Source organism: Brienomyrus brachyistius, chromosome 1 (assembly GCF_023856365.1).
Source record: "Brienomyrus brachyistius isolate T26 chromosome 1, BBRACH_0.4, whole genome shotgun sequence".
NCBI classification, from domain to species: domain Eukaryota; kingdom Metazoa; phylum Chordata; class Actinopteri; order Osteoglossiformes; family Mormyridae; genus Brienomyrus; species Brienomyrus brachyistius.
The window spans coordinates 7352938-7371928 of record NC_064533.1 but is presented as its reverse complement, the minus strand read 5'-3'; the positions used below and the strand labels follow the sequence as shown (position 1 = coordinate 7371928).

Below are 18991 nucleotides of genomic sequence, written 5' to 3'. Positions count from 1 at the left end.
AGGATAACAGGATGATTTACTGTCAAGGACAAATTACCATGGTTACGAGTTCATTTCAACTCTTATCAAGATGAGTAATGAACAGCCTGGGCTTTGCTAATCCTGACTTCCTGCATTAAAACCGAGGTTAAATCCTAAATTTGTACATAAGGATCTGCCCGCCTGCTCTGGAGCTTGCATCCAGATGCTAGTACGGCCAATAGCTGATTGGGGCCAATAGTTAACCTGGATGGGACCAATGGAGATGGACGTCTTGTACTCTTCCATACAAAAGCACTTGGTGGGCCTTGGTGGCTGCATTCCCTGTAAACCGGACGATGGGTCTGTGCTGTTCACCATAGAGGCTACTTTGCTCAGGAAGGATCCTTGGTAGCTTACCCTCACCCCATTCCAATGCACTGCCAACGCGCAGCACAGACACCAGCTACATGCAGGGCAATAAATTCCAATTAAATGCATAACAAAGACACAGAGCCGTGTAACCAGGAACAAATTCATCTCCAGTGCCTCCAGAAGTCAAGCAGTGAGCCTCACTGCAGGTTTAATGAGAGCTGGGCTCAGGAGAACACTGCACTCCTTCTTATTACTCCTGAGCATTACTACTAGTCATTAATTAGACTGGTTGGTTGGTTGGCTAACCCTTAAAAGCCACACATGAAATACATTACCCACTCAGTCAAATGAAGGGAAAAGAGGCAGTGATGACTGGATACCAATACTAACTCGCCAGACACCAGCTGTTTACTGTGTTAGTAGCTTTGCTTTCACTGATATTAAGTTATGTGGTGCCACTTTACAATAAGGCTGCCCATATAAGGAGTTTAGGAATGGTTTACACTCTGGTTAATTACGTTGCAACACTTTGTAAATTATTAATTGACAATTTTAAACAAGTTATAAGACAGTTTTCTTTCTATTAACGAGTTAGTACCATTTACAAGTGGCAAAAGGGAGCCTTATTGTAAAGTGCTACCAGTTATGCTTTCATAAATTTTAAGCATATCTACACATTCCCCCCTCTAAACTAATCCTCACTTAAAACTCAGTGCTGCCTCAATATAAAATGCAACCAGCTTATTCCCAAACAGAAGTGAAATATTTATTCCAACGAAAGTTCTGACATGAGAACCATTGTGGCATTTAAGTAGAAAATCGGAGGTACAGGTTGAGTGGCGACCAAGAGCAGCCGCGGTCTGAAGACGGCTTCCGCGGACTCTCTGCACCACGGCCGCCCCAAACACTCTTCCATCCTCCCGATTCATCCTGACTTTGAGAGCTTGTGCATTAATTAGACTGCGCACAGATCTCCGAGCTCATTCATAGCTGTAAGTACAAATCCTCCCCCACCACCCTTGTATTTTCACTGCTCAATCTTCCCCCGTTTCAAAAGTTGGATGGGTGAAGCCTGGATCTCCTAACATACCATAATGCCTTCCTTCACTTTGCCAATTCCTCTAGAAATCCATCACCCCCATCAGCAGGATCTCTAATCCAGGAAGCCAGGTCCGCTCTCCTCCACTCAATTAAGCCACTCATTTACATTTTAATGAATTAGATGTTTAAGTGGCCGTTCAAATTGATTAATCGAAGGATCGCAGGACCCAACGGAAATGTTTGCCATTGTGCAGGAGAAACGGCATCGCTGGAATCCACAAAAGTCAGCGCCCTGTGCGGGACAACTGGTCCATTCGTGGATGTTTGAGGTAGTCAGTGTCAGTGCTGAAGTGGGATCTGAAGCATAAGAGCCAGTAGACATACTACAGGAAGAAGTCGCTTCATGATGTCACATCACTGACACTGCAACACAACAAGCTAATGGCAGGAGCATTCGAGATTACCTCAGCATAACGACAATATTACCCCTGGGCCAGGTTAGGGCTGCTTCCATCTCCCATGCAATGAAGTTGTATCGCTGAGTCAGGGGATGGGAATGGACAAATGCTTGTTGTCAGGACATTTTAGCAGTTTTAAACTATTTCAACAATTTTTGCTTCTTCATGGCCTGGCATCACACTTACTCGCATTGGTGCATAGACAAGACGGTTTGTCTGTGCAACTAGTTTGGGCTTTACTGTGTTGGATAAACACTGATTGATTGGTATGCCTAGCACACCCATTAGCTGCCATACTGCCCTCGCTGAGTTCGCTTCTGGGATGCCCTTGCCTGAAGGACGTGGGCTGGCTGTTGCTGCTCCATTCCCTTCCTAAATGGAAATGGACCCATGGACTGACGACAGGTTCGCCTGGCACACCAACCGGGCCGCGTGTCTAACCCTGCTGGGAGGGGCAGTGATGGAGTGATCCATCCCTAACCTATTCTGGTGATTTATTTTTATTTTCAGCTTAATATTCAATAAAACAACAGCAAGTCTTATTATAAGCAATATAACCACCGGAAAAAGTCTTTTGAAAAGACTGCACTACCGTCTCAGATGATAATATACCATCGCTTCATGACGATGCAACACGATCAGATAAACGAGATTCAGCTTGTATTCTTTGTTATAAGATTTCGGCACTTAGGCCTTCAGTTCTTCATCAGCTCTTGCTTCTTGAAGGACCATTAGAAAAAAAAAAAAACACAAGCCACCCAAATCCAGACCTGATCATCGTTTGTCCCATTTCAATCAATCTAAGATGCCCCTCCATAGCTAGTAAGACTATTAAGGACGAAGCTCAGCAAAGATTAAGCTGTTTTGAAACTCTGGATGACAGAATAATGCAAACTTAACGAAACTAACACAGCAGAAGTTATGGACCCAAGGGAAGTGAGAAAATATGAAACAGTGGATTGATTGAGTGCACAAGTTAGGGAATGTGATAATCAGGGCCACGCTCGGTAGCACAATTCGCTAATATAATGTAATAACTTGTCCACAGATATCAGGTGATTAAGTTACACATAGCATGTGTTATATTCCAATAAACAGAAACTCATCATCTAACATGTATCTATGCAGAATTACACTGCATGCTGATTTCTCATTGGCCAGGCTTGTAAGGCCAGTAAATCCTGATAGGCGGGATATCATCCACAAAGCCTGTTCATGAGAGGTTCATGGTGCTCCAGACGTGTGCCGGCCTGACAGGCCTTCCTTCCACACGCTGGATTGGTGAGCCAGATCCCCCCTGAGTCCTTAACACGCTCCATGGAAGCCTTCTCCAGTCATTTAGAGAGTGAGGCATTTTTGCTGGAGCAACCCCAGTGAAGTGCAGCTCAGCGCATGACCACCAGAGAGTTGCATCTGCTACCTTGAGCTACCTTCATGCCCATAACTGAGACCGCAGCACCACCTACTGTCCCAGCTCCTCTGAGAACGTGAGACGTTCTGAGAACAAGTTTTCAAGCTGTATCTCTAGGGACTTGAGCCGTCATGACCAACAATCATTAATAATCATGAATAATCAATAATAATACTGAACATGGGTAACAAATATAAACTTATTAAGTACATCAATCACAAATTAAGGGAAAATTGGCCATATTCATTATTGAGACCATTTGACATACATTCTGTAAAATATTCAAACTGCAATCAAACAAGCTTACAAACCAAAGTAATAGCAAATACCTAGTGTAGATTTTTCTTATCCAACTGACAAAAAAAGCTGCATTAATAATCTCCTTGTTTTCTAAATGCCAGAGGCACTGCAACGGAGAAACTCCAGTATCTTGCCACCATCATCTCTCTGGAATCATCTCTCTAAACATTATCAGATAGCTCAGTCTGTCAGAAAAATAACATGCATTCCGTTTAAACCCAGCACTGCTCAATATACTGTCTTGCTTTTGAAAAAAAAAAAACACAACACAATTAAACAAAATACTACTTTAGTATAATATTCCATCTCTAAATCAAAGTTTAGACACTTGAAGGAAAATCCAATGTCTTTCCGTGAGGAAGAATAAAGGGACGCTTGCAGCCTTGAATATTTATTCAAAATGGTTGCAGATTTTTTTTTGGCAGCTTTTTTTAAATCTGACAGTTGTGTTTGCGTGAAAATATCGGGTTGCATACCTAATCAGGCTACAACCCTGTCTGCTCCAGTAAAATATAAAATGTCAGCTCCTTCGATCAGGCTGAAATATTACCTGCAAGGAGAGAATAACGACGCAAAACTCATACCAGAGTGACAAATTTCAACAGATACGTAATCAATCAACTGTGAAAATAGTAGCAATGAAAATACCAGTGTTTCTTAAAATTAAACACAGTCTTCATCATCAATGTAACATAAAATGATTCACATGCTTTTGTCCTGCTTTACCTTATTCACAATGCAGGAATATACCAGAATTTACATTTAAAATACCACTGCTGCAATGGCCAGGCCTCTTATTATAAGACTAGATGGCCATGGACCTCTGGTCCAATGGCCAGGCCTTTTACAGTAAACCTGGATGGCTATGGACCTCTGGTCCAATGGCTAGGCGTCTTATAGTAAGCCTGGATGCCTATAGGCCTCTGACCCAATGGCCAGGCCTTTTACAGTAAACCTGGATGGCTATGGACCTCTGGTCCAATGGCTAGGCTTCTTACAGTAAGCCTGGATGCCTATAGACCTCTGACCCAATGGCCAGGCCTTTTACAGTAAGCCTGGATGGCTATGGACCTCTGGCCCAATGGCCAGGCCTTTTACAGTAAGCCTGGGTGCCTAAAGACCTCTGACCCAATGGCCAGGTCTCTTTAGTAAGCCTGGATGCTTATGGACCTCTGACTAAGTGACCAAGCTTCAAGTCTGGATTGTCTGTGGGATCAAACAGCATCTTTGTTGATTTTCTGAGCCATCTCCTTGAACGTTGCTGTCCGTATCTCTCCAGTATGGATTCACGGGGGCTTGATTAGAAGCAGGTACTGGAGACTCAGCCCACGGTAAGGTTGATCTAATCCCATTAAAAGTCCAATCTTTCAGTGGTAACCTTATCATCGTCTATTTATGATAAGAGGCTTAGATGCCTACTTATTGAGACTGCCTGAAGCACATCGCTATAGCTTATATTGTTCGAGCTACACTTGGACTAATTCACCTGCATAAAAACAGTAAGTGACAAGCCAATATTTAAAGAGTACAGTGGACAGTGATGGCACCCTGGTGGGGAAACAGAATCCGATTATGCTAATTTTAGCATTAGCCTAATAGCAAGTTCATCCTTTTAATAAAAATAAAAACAATTTATGGATCCCTGTGGGAAAATTCTCTTTTCACTTATCCAATTCGGCTCGCCATGACACATAGATACATATGTAGGTGAGTGTGAGGGTCAGTACCCATTTGTCTGAGTCGTTTGTGTCTTCTACCCGTTTAGCCAGCAGGTGTCACTGGCCATCCTGTCCTCCCTGCTAAAGTCTCTAGTGTGCAAAGTCCGGGGAACAGGTGGAAACACACTAGAGACTTTAACAGGGAGGACAGGATGGCCAGTGACACCTGCTGGCCAAATGAGGGAGAAGACACAACAGACTGGGACAAACAGGTGCTGACCCTGACAGGTGAGAGGGCAGCAATGAAGGGCAGCCACCTGCAGCAGTGAGCATGATGCAGAGGGTTAAGGGCCTTGCTCAAGGACTTACAGACATGTGACTATTCTGTCTAAGCTGGGCTCAACCCAGCGACCTTCCGATCACAGGCATAGAGGTTTAGCCCACTAAGCCACACACTGCCCAAATGCTGACATTACGCTGACAAGCTTTGTCCTAAGTGATGTAAATAACACAAAGCCAAACAGACACATGGAGCCCATTCGGTCTGGTTAACAGAAACAGCCTCCTCAACCTCGACCGAAGCCAACGTGTCATTTATCTTTCCCGTGAGCACCGTTCCAGAAGAGTGCTCCATCATGGCCTCTCCATTCCAGCCTAATAAATGAGAACAACACAAACAGACGCAGCTCTCTGGCTCTCAGGTGATGCATATTCCATTCCAGCACTTCAGGGTTTGACATTTCACTGGTTCACAGCCTCTCATCCTCATATGTGATCCACGTTAATACGAAGACTCGTGCCTTGATTACCCACCTCCTCCTCCTGTTCCTCTACCCTGGTACCAGAAAAGATCTACTGTTTGTCCATCTTCTAACCACTTACTTCTGCCAGGATCACAAGGGTTAGGGTTAGTTGGGGGCTTGATTCTACCCCAAAAGCACAGGGCACACCCTGGCTGGGATGCCGGTCCATCCAGATACAAAACACACTACAGGAGACACCAATTAACTTAGCTTCATGTGAATGGACTGTGGGAGCAAACTGCAGGCAGTACCAGCAGGAAACCCACACAACACAGGGAGAACAGGCAAACGCAGCAGACCCAAGCCTTGAGGGTGTAAGCAACAGTGCTACCCACTGAGACACCATCACTAATAATCATGCTAATCGCTACCAGCACTGCTTGACTGCTATTAACGCATCTCAGGAAAGGCCATTAGCCTCTGGTTAAATGAAAGCTCTCTGGGATCATCAGCACTCACTCTGACGTCCACCTGCACGGTACCCTGTCACTCACTAAACGGGGCTGTTTTCACATCATGTGTAGCAAATGCAGACATATTAAACTGCATTTCACATTTGCTGCAGACATGAGACAACGAGCAGTTAGCTGGTGTCAGATTTCAATCACCGCTAGGAGCTGGAAGTAGCGGAACTGGGTAGGGATCAGCACGCAAACGCAGTGAAGCCATGCAGTACACTGTACATGCACACGGCATGTCAGCTGGGGCTGGTTTGGAATGGAGAGCTGGTGCACACCAGAACAGGACACAGGACATTCAGTATGAATGAAAATCCATCACTGGATATTGGCACTCAGACTGACTCTTCATGGAGCTGGAAAGGAGTTCAGAGTATTCGAACCACAGAGCTAGAGAGGCCTTTGTGGGTCTCTAACAAGATGAATTAGCTTCACTTATGCAACTCCAGTGCTGAATGTACCGTTTTTATAGTGTTGGTTGCTGTAGTGATTCCCAATAATACTCTATGGTAATACTCCGTGCTGGTGTATTCACTGCAGACCTCAGCCCAGTAACTTGGGAAATATGGAAATTTCATCGCAGCTTATAAATTCAATAAAATCCAAGCAAATCCCTTCTGTGCAACTAGGAAGTGGAGAAATGAAGACCCCTGACATTTAGCGTGATATCTGACATACAGTATGATGGGTTTGGCTTTTCTACACACAGCCGAAAACAATGAAAAACAAGTTGCTTGGATGTTCAACTGCATTCAGAGACTTTAAAGAAAAAAGAGGCAAGAGTTATACCTGGGAAAACCAGGCAGACCTAGGAAAGGTTAGGTAGTCCTGGGACAAGCCAGGAGATCCTGGGAAAACCAGGCAGACCTAGGACCTAGGAAAGGTTAGGTAGTCCTGGGACAGGCCAGACAATCCTGGGATAAACCAAGCAGACCTAGGAAAGGTCATGTAGTCCTGGGACAGGCCAGGAGATCCTGGGATAAACCAGGCAGACCTAGGAAAGGTTAGGTAGTCCTGGGACAGGCCAGACAATCCTGAGATAAACCAGGTCTTAATTTCCAAACATGTGGAAATTAATGCCATTTTATTATTCAGTATTAAATAAACTTGTCCCCCTTCAAAATTAAATATTCCTTCCATTCATCACACACGCACAGATTGGCTTTGTGGCCAGGGAAGACGACAAAGGTGCTGACATATTTTAGGAGTGCAACACCCATGTTAATTTACACCATTCAAAGTGGAAAGGGTAGAATTAATGGACTAATGACCATAAAATTAAATGACACAGACATGTTCAATAAAGTGTGGCTTCAGGAATGGACTATGGGGTACAATGCTCACCACTTGATTTTCAGATTATGTAATAATTGCCCTGCGTCCATTCACCACCAGTGGCCACAAGAAAGCGACAGCTCTTAAACATGAAGTTCACATGCCAACATTCAAATGTTAATTACAATTCGCCAGTAATCTGGAAAACCAAGGGGTGTGCAAGAGTTGTTATCAACTAAAAATGCTGGACCAATGTCTCATTACAGCAGAGATTGCCACTTTTCATAGATGTTAAAAAGATTTAGCACACATAGCAAAAGGGTTTGAAACGCAAAAATGATCAGTGTGCATCTCTGCCTGTGGACATCAAAGGTCTGTGATTAAAAACTGCCTGGCTTGCTTGATGAAAGATATTACAGCTGGAAGACTGAACAATGAATATATAGCTAACTTTACTGCAATTACAGGAATCGTGTGGCCAAGCCATTCCAAGAGTTTTGGAAAGCCCGTTTGTTACATCAGTTAATATACAACTTTTTATCTTTGGTCCAAGCACTGTTTGAGATTTGTGATCCTGAAATGTAAGATGTAAAATATAAGTAAATGTAAGAGTTACCATGGTGATGTATCCTTAGAGTTATCACTACTTACCCTCCAAATTATCTAGCTAAGCAAGGAACACTTTATCCAGCTAAGCTTAGTAATAACGGCCCTAGGCCCTTGGGATAAACCAGGTAATTCTAGGAAAGGTGAGACATGCCTGGGATAGGCCAGGCAAATCTAGGAAAGGTGAGACAGGCCTGGGATAGGCCAGGTAAATCTAGGAAAGGTGAGACAGGCCTGGGATAGGCCAGGCAAATCTAGGAAAGGTGAGACAGGCCTGGGATAGGCCAGGCAAATCTAGGAAAGGTGAGACAGGCCTGGGATAGGCCAGGCAAATCTAGGAAAGGTGAGACATGCCTGGGATAGGCCAGGCAAATCTAGGAAAGGTGAGACATGCCTGGGATAGGCCAGGCAAATCTAGGAAAGGTGAGACAGGCCTGGGATAGGCCAGGCAAATCCAGGAAAGGGGAGACAGGTCTGGGATAGGCCAGGCAAATCTAGGAAAGGTGAGACAGACCTAGGATAGGCCAGGCAAATCTAGGAAAGATAAGTCAGGTGCTCCTGGGATAGGACAGTATTTATCTTTAAGGTAGGAAGACAGCTGCTGTTACAGTGCCAGAGAGAATTCGCCCTGCTGGGTGAAGCTCCACCGGTACCTCTAACCTTTGCCTGTTACATAAGTCCAACACGGACCTCCGATCCTCTTGGAGCTCATTGTGCAGAAACACGACTTGTAGCTCCACCAAACTGTCCAGTCATCACAAGGTTGCCGTTACAGAGCACATGTTGGCGAAGGCACCATATGCGAGTGATCTCAGTCTCTAAAGAAGCACTGGCTTCACCATCTGCACTTCTGACATAACGTCCGTTCTAGACGGCTGACTGAGGACACTCTGTCTAGATGAACACTGGGCTTCTGTCCAAAGTCGAAAGCCGGAGGGAAATCTGAGTCTGTCCAAGAACACCGTCTCCTTATCTCCCGATTAAAGGGCAGGGGTGTGTTAGCCACCTGAGATAGAGGTACTTTCCCCAAACTCTTCTTTTAGGACACAATGAGCTGAACTAATCTCCCTACACAAAACTGAATAACGCTTTAAAGTTTTCAGTCAAAACAGGATGACTACAGAGAAGGGGAGTAAGCGGAGGGTTGATGAGATGGAAGTGTGAATGTTCTTAAAGTCCCATAAACATAAATCTATGATTAAAAAAATGAGCCAGTCTGGATTCTGGTTATAGTGATTCGTGGTAGGGTGACCCATTGCCCCGGGGTGGTGGTGGGTGGGGCTTACAAGTCAAACGAGGGGATTCCTCACTGACTGTTTTGCTTTGGTGAAGCAGGTCCGCACAGGATGTCTGCACTGCGTCATGTGACCAATGAGGAAATGCTAATGAGCACAGATACTGTATTGGAGTGAGTAACACAACATGGACACAGTGGATAAGACAGGGGACCAAGTGTCTCGACATACTCAAAGAATGGGCCCTTGCAGCACTGCAAGCCCAGAAGGCAACAGCTCCCTAATGCTCCCTGAATAAGACATGTAGAATGCTAACAGTTTTGGTTTTCTGCTGTTGTCAAGCTATACTTATCAGCAAACACCTGAACTGGACATGCAATTTTGGATGTATGGATGAATGAGGGATGGATGTATGAGGGATGGATGGATGAATGAGGGATGGATGGCATAATTTGTACCATATCAGTTATGCGGGCACTTGAGCGGGACGGCGCAGAATGCAAATGAGCAGATGAAGCAGTCTGGTCTTGTCCGAAAGCCGATCAGGACCTGAAAGCTGGCAGTGATCCACTAAAGATGGATTAATTATTTACCCAAATATAGCTCCGAATATGGAAAGCAGCCTTTAATTTACATGCGAGATTAACATAAAGGCCATTTAAATCAAAGACAGGATTCCCCCTGGGAGCTGGGGAAGGACACGGGGAGGGGAGCAAATTGCAGAATGAGAACCTCCCCCCCGAGGACGTCCCCATGCTAGCTGGCTGGCAGGGTGCCCTGTCACCCAACTCGGCCAGAAAGTTGCAGTGATTTAAGGCCTCTGACTCAGATCAGGTATCTCTTCAGAAACCTGGACGCCGATGGCGGTGATTTTTCATCATTGGGCCGAGGGCGTGAAAGTGAAGGCAGAGCCAGCAGGCTGGCTGCTTGCTGAGTCGAGGGCTGGAATATTCGCACGCAGTGTGTTGCGTGTATGTGTGTCCAATCTGCACACTCCTGCTCACACCTGCGCAGATACAGATTGGGGTCAAGATTTGTTGCAGGTGGTCAAGGTGGCAAGAAAACTCAAAAGAGGTGTTGTGAAAATGCTCAGGCCTGTTCCCGGGTACGAAGCCTAGGGGGCTGCCTTTCACAGGTCTGGAAGTTCTGGTTCTGCTTTATTTATCTAAGATCACTTGATGTGAGCTGTATGATAATAATGATAAATGAAAACAAAAAGAGTGCTAAATGATTAGGCTACGGGCTACAGGGATGCGTACCTCCTTGTACATTTAGCAGGAGTTCGAAACCTTGGCTGGCCCCTCATAGCCCAAAAGAGTGTGTGTGTGTGTGTGTTTCCTGTGTAATAGGCGAATGCAGGACTGGCAGTGGTGACAGGAATTCAGCTGGTGACCAGGTCCCGGTGGTTGATTCGTTAGTAACCAGAGGGACTGCATAATATCCCTCTTCCTCAACAGCGGAATCCATGCATTTGCTTGAATCTTCTGGTAAGGTCAAACCACAGTGACCACATGCACCGTCCTGGACGGCGAAATTCAGACATTGATGCAGACTTAAAAATATTCTATTACAAGCCACCTACGGGACCTGAGGGCGCAGTGTTTCGGCCCTGCAAATAAGCTTCCAATCAGCTGGGTTCATGGCGTAAAATTTCCGGAAATCACCTTTGGCTTCTGCACATGAGCGTCCCGCAGATGAAGATCGCGCACGGCCATGGCGATCCGAGCATTAACAGCGACACGGACCTTATTAAGAACAACAAATGAATGAGGAGGAGAAAAAGGGGGGCGCTGGGTGACTCACAGGTGTTAAGAAGCGTGACCATGTGACGCACTCACTACTCTGTCCGGTGGTCGCTGTCCCAGCTCACCACTCCTGCCCGGTGAGGACTGCATCATTACTCGGGTATTAATGCCTCACATCCATGTTCCGTCTTTATTCAGGTAAGGATTCCCCTCCTCCACACTGATCCACTGAGTGCCAGACTCAAGGCCACCGCGCCGTCGGAGGTTTCTGGAAAAGATCTGGCCCCGTGGCTTCACTTCCTGCTCCGTCTACTGCTACACTTCTGCTTGCTGGTCAAAAACACTCACCCCCCCCCAAAGTCACTGAACATCATAATAACTCAGAAGGATGCCCCCCCCTTTGCAGGCTGGCAAAGTAGGACTGTAAGAACACCCAAGACATCAGACAACGCTCCTTTTAAGAAAAAAGGGATCAGCCTCAGAACCTGCCAGCGCCTGGATCGGATCCATTCCGTCCCTCTGCACAGGAATGCCGGGACTGTCAGGGTCCCTGGGTCTGGTCGCTGGCGCATTCGCCCTCCCGCTCTTCTCAGTGACACGGAGCAGCTGGCAGTGGGGGTGACATGACCAGCTGGCTGTGGGAGATGTAGCTCCACTTGGGGGTGACATGAACCAGCTGGCACAGGTGGTCGCCAGGGAAACGGGGGCATCCCGGGGGCAAGGCTCGTCTCTACGGCCATCAGGTAGCTGCCCTGTGTGCAGAGGAGGGCGTTTCCTCTGCTCCTCTTCCCAATTATCCCTGACATCGATTAACCGGTGGAGGAGACAGGAACACAGACTCCCTGACCCTGATTCTCACCCCTGGCTGACCTTACTACTTGACCTCATGTTGCTCGCCAGACACCTGAGGCAGCCTGCGTTTGCTTTGACCTGCCAACAGGGGGCGCTCTTACGCACAACATGGAGAGACAGACGCCTAAGCCGTTCTTGGTATTAGCCCAAGACGATAATGAGGGGACATTTGCTCATTTGATCAGGTAAATCAATTCACTTGTTGTAGTAAAGTCTGACGTTTCTCATCTTCTATAATACATGTTCAATATTTCCATACTCCGTTAACATCCAGGGAACTAATAATGTATTGCTGTGCAATCTGTGCTGTGAAGGGGACTCTGTAAAAATACTGGGGGACCTTGATTGCAAGATGGTGACATGATGCCCTCGTGGAAACAGGTCTGTGTGTTAACTGTGTGTAGCGGAACAGAAAGTAAATATTGAGCGAATAAAACCCCTGACTGAGCGAGAAGAGCTGCGCGTCACATGACTGATGTTCTCCGTCCGGCATGTAAATCCCAGCAGGACGCTGCCATCTTGGCTCTTCAGAGCTAATTTTCCTCCACCGCAAGAAGCCAAACAGTAAATCAAACGCTATAAACGATATCAAATCTTGGAAGTTTGCTGGCGCTCTGGAATTATTTTTCTTCTACAAGTCTCCTTCCTCCCCCCGCATTAAGAACATCCACCTTGGCCATCCCATAATTACACGGGAGCTGGAGGCCCAGGAGTGCCTGCCTGAGAGAACACCGCGAGCCGCCTCCCTGGCTAATACCTCTTGCACTTGATTTATGCACCTCCTTTAATGGGATTCCTTTCCCAGCGGGGGGGGGGGGCTAAACCCTCAATGGCTGACAGCCAGGAAATACGGGCCAGTTCTGTAACACCAGACGCAAACGGGGCCAGCTGATCCCACCACTGATTTCCGGTTGCTTTACTGGGCAGCTTCTCTGGTCGCTGGACAGCATGACCTGCATCACGCAGTTTCACGGCTTCATCTCCTGAACCTTGATGCAAAGACGCACGAGTCCTGCATCTCCACCCTCTCAGAAGCTTGGGGACACCTTCACGCCTCTCCATTCTCGGTCAACCTTTGGCGAGCTTATCATGCTTGTAAACAGACCGATATTTGGCCAGGTTTCCCAGAATCACCCCCCCGCCCCCCCACAGAAGGCTGCTTCAGAGAGGGCCCATCTGGGACGAGCGTGGGCCCCGATGGCAAGCTCATGGGCTGTCCAGAAGACCGGCCCGGATTCTTACCCAGTCGCGGGTCATACTGTCGCATCTGCACCTCCTCCACACATTCCGCGGGGAACCAGCCAGTCCGGCCCTTGACGGTGCCTTCCCAGAATCCCCCTTCGCCGATGCTCAGCACTGAGGAGGAGAAAGGGGAGGAGGGGGTTGAAGGAGTTGGAATTGGTGACGGAACACTTATAACAAACAACATTCATCTCTCAAGACCGTAAGCTGACGGATCACCAGCCATCAAACTTATTACCTCGAGGCAAATGTGCAGCAAGAAAAATGCAAATATGTAACGTGTAATACAGACAGCAGGTAGTGATGTAGATAAGAACATGGCTTAGAAACTTCAAGTTCCTGGGTACTAGAGCCAAATTAAACATCAGATTGCTTAAATGAGTAAGAATGTTGTTGCTAAGCAACTAAACATACAAACTAGCGTGATTTGAACACAGTAATCAGAACATGCAGCACATGTTTAAGTCAGAAGTGCTGGTTTATCTCGGATGAGAAGGAATGTAGGAATTTAACTGATACTGTGGGGATAACCTGCGATGCATTGAACATTCAGCGCCTGTATCCACATCTGCTTCAACGTAAACATCACGGTGCGTAAAAAAGAGCATGCAGAGAGGGTGACTTAACAAAGCAGAGAAGTCAGTGACAGATAATGGCAGAGTTTAGGATAATCTACCGACATAAGACACAAAGCGTCTTTGACACCTGAATTGAGTGTTTACACCAATAACATCAAAGCAGGTGACATCTGTCCCTGACGCCAGTTAATTTAGTGGTTGCTAGGTTACGCCATCAGCAGCAGATTTATTGCCCTGACAATCATATGCATGGTCCCCGCCTCTGCCCCCCCCCCGACCTGAAGGAGGAGGGGCCTCAGCTGAGCAGGCAGAGTGCGGCAGGCTTTCTGGTTCACCTGTCGAGTTTTGGGTTCTTTGATATCTCATGAAAGCGGGAGGAGGCAGAGCACGATGTTTTCTCTCTGAGAGCCACTCGAACTCTCGGCGGCCTCATGTGGAGCGTATGGCGGTCACGTACGAGGAAGGACTCTCATACACCGATGGTACAATTCCGGGAGTTTATATTCCCGGTATGAGATATCAGATATTATCAGATGTACGCTGAGGACACAGAATTGTACTTGGACAGAATCACATGTGCCCCCACCCCAGGTCCAGAGCAGTCACTTAAACCCTGGAAGCCCTCCTTGCCAAGAGGGGGGGCCCTCATAAGTCCAGCACCATGACTGTTTCTGTTACGCAGACACTGTAAGATGGAATTGATCGGCCCAATACAGGCTCAGGGAACATACTGCTCTGACGAACTCTGATGAGGCCGGCTTTACCAGCAGCTACGCCAGTGCCGGCTCACTGCAAAAACCAGCTACATGCGGGCATCATTATGGTCACTGGAAGATGGTTCTGTCCCGCTTATCTACTACAGGGACACGAGTGTTGGGGGGCTGGGAAACACTATGGGCAATTAGGGGAAACCTATTAGACTGCTACACTACACGTCCATCACACTGACATGAAGAAGGGTATCTATTTATTGGTTGTATAACTCTGACCTTTACTTTGCGAAAATGCTGCTGGGATCAACCAGAATCTCCCGCGAGAAGCATGGACAGAGTGACCTTTCACCACCAAGGACAGCAACCACATACAGCGACCACGGACAGCGACCACGTACAGTGACCACAGACAGCGACCTTTCAGCACCATGGACAGTGTCCATACACAGTGACCACACACAGTGACCACAGACAGAGACTTTTCAGTGCCAGGGACATTGGCCACACACAGCGACTTTTTAGTACCAGGGACAGTGACCATACACAGCGATCTTTTAGTGCCAGGGACAGTGGCCACACACAGCGACTTTTCAGTAACCAGGGACAGTGGCCATACACAGTGACTTTTCAGTAACCAGGGACAGTGGCCACACGCAGCAACCTTTCAGTAACCAGGGACAGTGGCCACACACAGCGACTTTTCAGTAACCAGGGACAGTGGCCACACACAGTGAGTTTTCAGTAACCAGGGACAGTGACCACACACAGCGACTTTTCAGTACCAGGGACAGTGGCCACACGTAGAGACTTTTCAGTACCAGGGACAGTGGCCACACGCAGCGACTTTTCAATACCAGGGACAGTGACCACACGCAGCGACTTTTCAGTACCGGGGACAGTCACCACACGCAGCGACTTTTCAGTACCAGGGACAGTGGCCACACGCAGCAACCTTTCAGTCCCAGGGACAGTGGCCACACACAGTGACTTTTCAGTAACCAGGGACAGTGACCACACACAGCGACTTTTCAGTACCAGGGACAGTGGCCACACGCAGCGACTTTTCAGTAACCAGGGACAGTGGCAACACGCAGCGACTTTTCAGTACCAGGGACAGTGGCCACACGCAGCGACTTTTCAGCACCAGGGACAGTGGCCACACGCAGCGACTTTTCAGCACCAGGGACAGTGGCCACACGCAGCGACTTTTCAGTAACCAGGGACAGTGGCAACACGCAGCGACTTTTCAGTACCAGGGACAGTGACCACACGCAGCAACCTTTCAGTACCAGGGACAGTGGCCACACACAGCGACCTTTCAGTACGAGAGACAGTGGCCACACAATTGAACGCACACAGTGACCTTTCAGTACTGTCGATAGTGATCACTCAGAATGAGCACACAGCTGCTCAAAACGCAGTAGCATTCAGAAACCATCTGGGCTAGCATGGGGTGAAGGCTGCGGGGGGAGCTTAATAATGACCCTAATAGTAATAATAATAAGCAGCGGAGGAGCAGGAGCCTGCAGCTCACAGAGCTATAATGATTTCTCTTCCTAACGATTCAGACCTGCTTTGATGATTCTGGCTCTCTAAAGACATAATCGACCCACTGTTTAATTATATTAACCAAACAAACAGCAATCGATGAAGCAATCGGCTAATGACACACTTTCGGGTCGATGTGAGGATGGACCCGGCTCACAGAATTCTCCACCGGGGGCCATGATGAGCTTTGGAGGCAGAACTCAGGGTGCCAATGACACGTGGAACCCACGGCGGTCAAATCACCTCCACTAAGGCCACTGCGGCCTTCGCTCTCAAGCTAGGAATGCAGAAAAACCCGCTTCGCTTGCTCTTGGATGACCATTACTGGGGGAAATGGTTTGAACCTGCAACAGCCGAGACCGGCACATGCCCGGCCGCAGTACCTATGGGGCTACCCCACCCCCTGGCTGGGCCCTGACAACATCCACATGGACAGCACAGGTTTGCCAAGGATGAATACTTCGGGGTGGGTGTCGTGTGTGTGGGGGGTACATTAATGGGTCAGGTCCAATCAGGCACTGGCAGCTCCAGCCTGTACAGCCTCGGGCCGCCTCGGGGACCTAATGAAGGCCAGGTGGCACAAACGCATGCGTGCCGTTACCTGGGAAACCCAGCAGCACGGCGAGCGGAACAGGTGCGTCCGTTAGCATGGTCCGGTGGAGAGGGCTGCCTGGACACCGCGGATCCCGCTTCCAGATTAAAATGGAGCCCGTGGTGCTTCTCGATACAACGGGATGTCAGGACGGCGGCAGCATGGCAGGGCGACTCACCAAACGGAGGCAGAGGGGGCTGCAAATGATGTACTTACATCTAGGGCAATGAAACCTCGGCTCAGCGTTTCATGGAAAATGCTGGGGGTCACTCTGCATGCGTTTATACAGAATGGGGTTGGATATTAAAGAATGTTGGACCTCGGGGGGGGGGGGTGCATGAACAGGGGACAGACCTTCTATGTCTTTCTGATGCGATCTAACATCATTAGGCTCCACTGAGTAACAGGGAGAGTGGGCTGACCTGTCTGCTCATACCCAAAAAGCTGGCAGCCTCACCCTGAGCAATTTCACCCCCCATTTTAAGGTAAATTCAACGATAACGAATCACCAAGTCGCCAATAAAGCGCATTTATATTATTGCCGCAGCGCCGCCCTTCCTCCCTCTGTCTCCGAGCAGCACTGACTGCACTGCTGCCGTGTTCCTCCTGAACCTCCTCCTGGACCTCCTCCTGAACCTCCTCCTGAACCTCCTCCTCTGCCATCACTCACACGGCTGATACACATTACAGGTACGGCGCGGGCTGCGGGCGCACAAAGCTCTGACCGCGGAACCTTTCGCCGGGTCCAGCCATCTGTTTTGCGGAGATTTGTTCCCTTGGATCTCACCCCGGTGCGGATTTGAGGCGCTTGCACAAGCCTCGCCGTCGGGGGCCCGGTGTCTGAGGGCGGCCGGAACCCAAACGGCAGCAGAATTCATCAGCGGGAACCTCTAAAAAAATGAGCTTTCTCTGCTGATTAGCAAATTTACCAAAAAAAAAAAAATGCTAATGCAAGCAGCGGTGATGAAAGGGCAGCTGACTTTACAGCAGTCATCGCCTCGCAAGGTGGGCGCTGAGATCATCCACTGTGCCCTTTAGAGAGGGATGCCTCCCATGCACCTTCACGGACACTCAAAGGCACCCGGCTCGCTAATTTCAGATGCAGCCACTTTACTGCGACTGCAGCTGACTTCCTGCGCCGTCAAGCAATCCAGAAGGATCTCTGCAGCCTCAGAGGGCCAGAGGGATGAGGGGAAAAGGGCGCCCCCTGTCTACCTGACTACAAAAAGCACATCCAGTCAGGCTCCATCGACTCCCCCCCCCCCACCCCGTCCCCCAGTCTGGTGGTTATTACTTTTTTAATCCCTCTGGAGAGAGCTCCATGGAAAACAAAATAAGGAAAAAAAACACAGTTTCAGATGATGGTGTGGTTATGCCCATGCAGGGTGGGGCGTCTCGACTGCGACCAAACGTTGCCGTGAACCTGCTTTGTTCAGGATGTCCCGCCTGTGCTGATTCGGCCACTCAGAGGGTACATTCCTACTCGTCGATACCTGGGAGCGACAGTAACAAACAGGGCTTGTTATTAGCGAAGCTCTGCGTGGTGAAGCCCCGACTCCAGCAGAACATAAAGAGAACAGCCTACATTAATGCGATCGCCACTCGGAGCCCACGCCCCTAGATGCGATGCCTAAGCCTGTGCCGTTTGGCGCCCCACCCCCTTCGGCGGGCTGCATGTGTGGTGTCCCTCTACATCAATCCTGTGCGTGCAGGGAGCCCTTGAGCATGGAAACGAGATGCTGTTGGATAATCCTTTGCAGAGTGAGAGGGTCAGGGGGCCTGTCCCATTAACAAGGCGGGATGTGGGGGGGAGCACAGGCCAGGTCTCCTGAGCCCCCCCCAGCCTTGCCACCCAGCCCCAGACCCCGGAAGGTCACTGCCCACTTAACAGTTTCCTCCTGGACATGGCGCACACAGCAGCCACCTCTGCTGCAGCCTGACACCAAACACAAAACAAAACGGAACCATGGCGGCGTTGGACTCAGCAGGTTAGTGCCTGTGTCCGGAAGGTCACCGGTTCACATCCCAGGGTTGGCAGAGTGATCTCACCTTTGGGCCCTTAGCGACGCCCTTAACCTCCAACTGCCCCAGGGACTGGCTGACTCTGCTTTCTGAACTCTGCATCACTTTAGAGAGAAGCGTC

At 48.4% G+C, this 18991-nt stretch overlaps 1 protein-coding gene across 7 annotated transcripts in view; it reads right to left on the bottom strand.

Annotated features, from left to right (window-relative positions):
• The window catches only part of shank3a (SH3 and multiple ankyrin repeat domains 3a), a 203219-nt gene that overhangs the window by 32438 nt on the left and 151790 nt on the right, over window positions 1-18991 (bottom strand). For all 7 annotated transcript variants that reach the window (XR_007394607.1, XM_049006201.1, XM_049006200.1 and 4 more), the window contains one exon: window positions 13418-13531. Coding sequence is in view for 6 of the 7 variants with exons in the window: in XM_049006201.1 (XP_048862158.1) it covers window positions 13418-13531 (114 nt within the window). In the remaining variant the exon portion in view is untranslated. The remainder of the gene's footprint in view (window positions 1-13417; window positions 13532-18991) is intronic.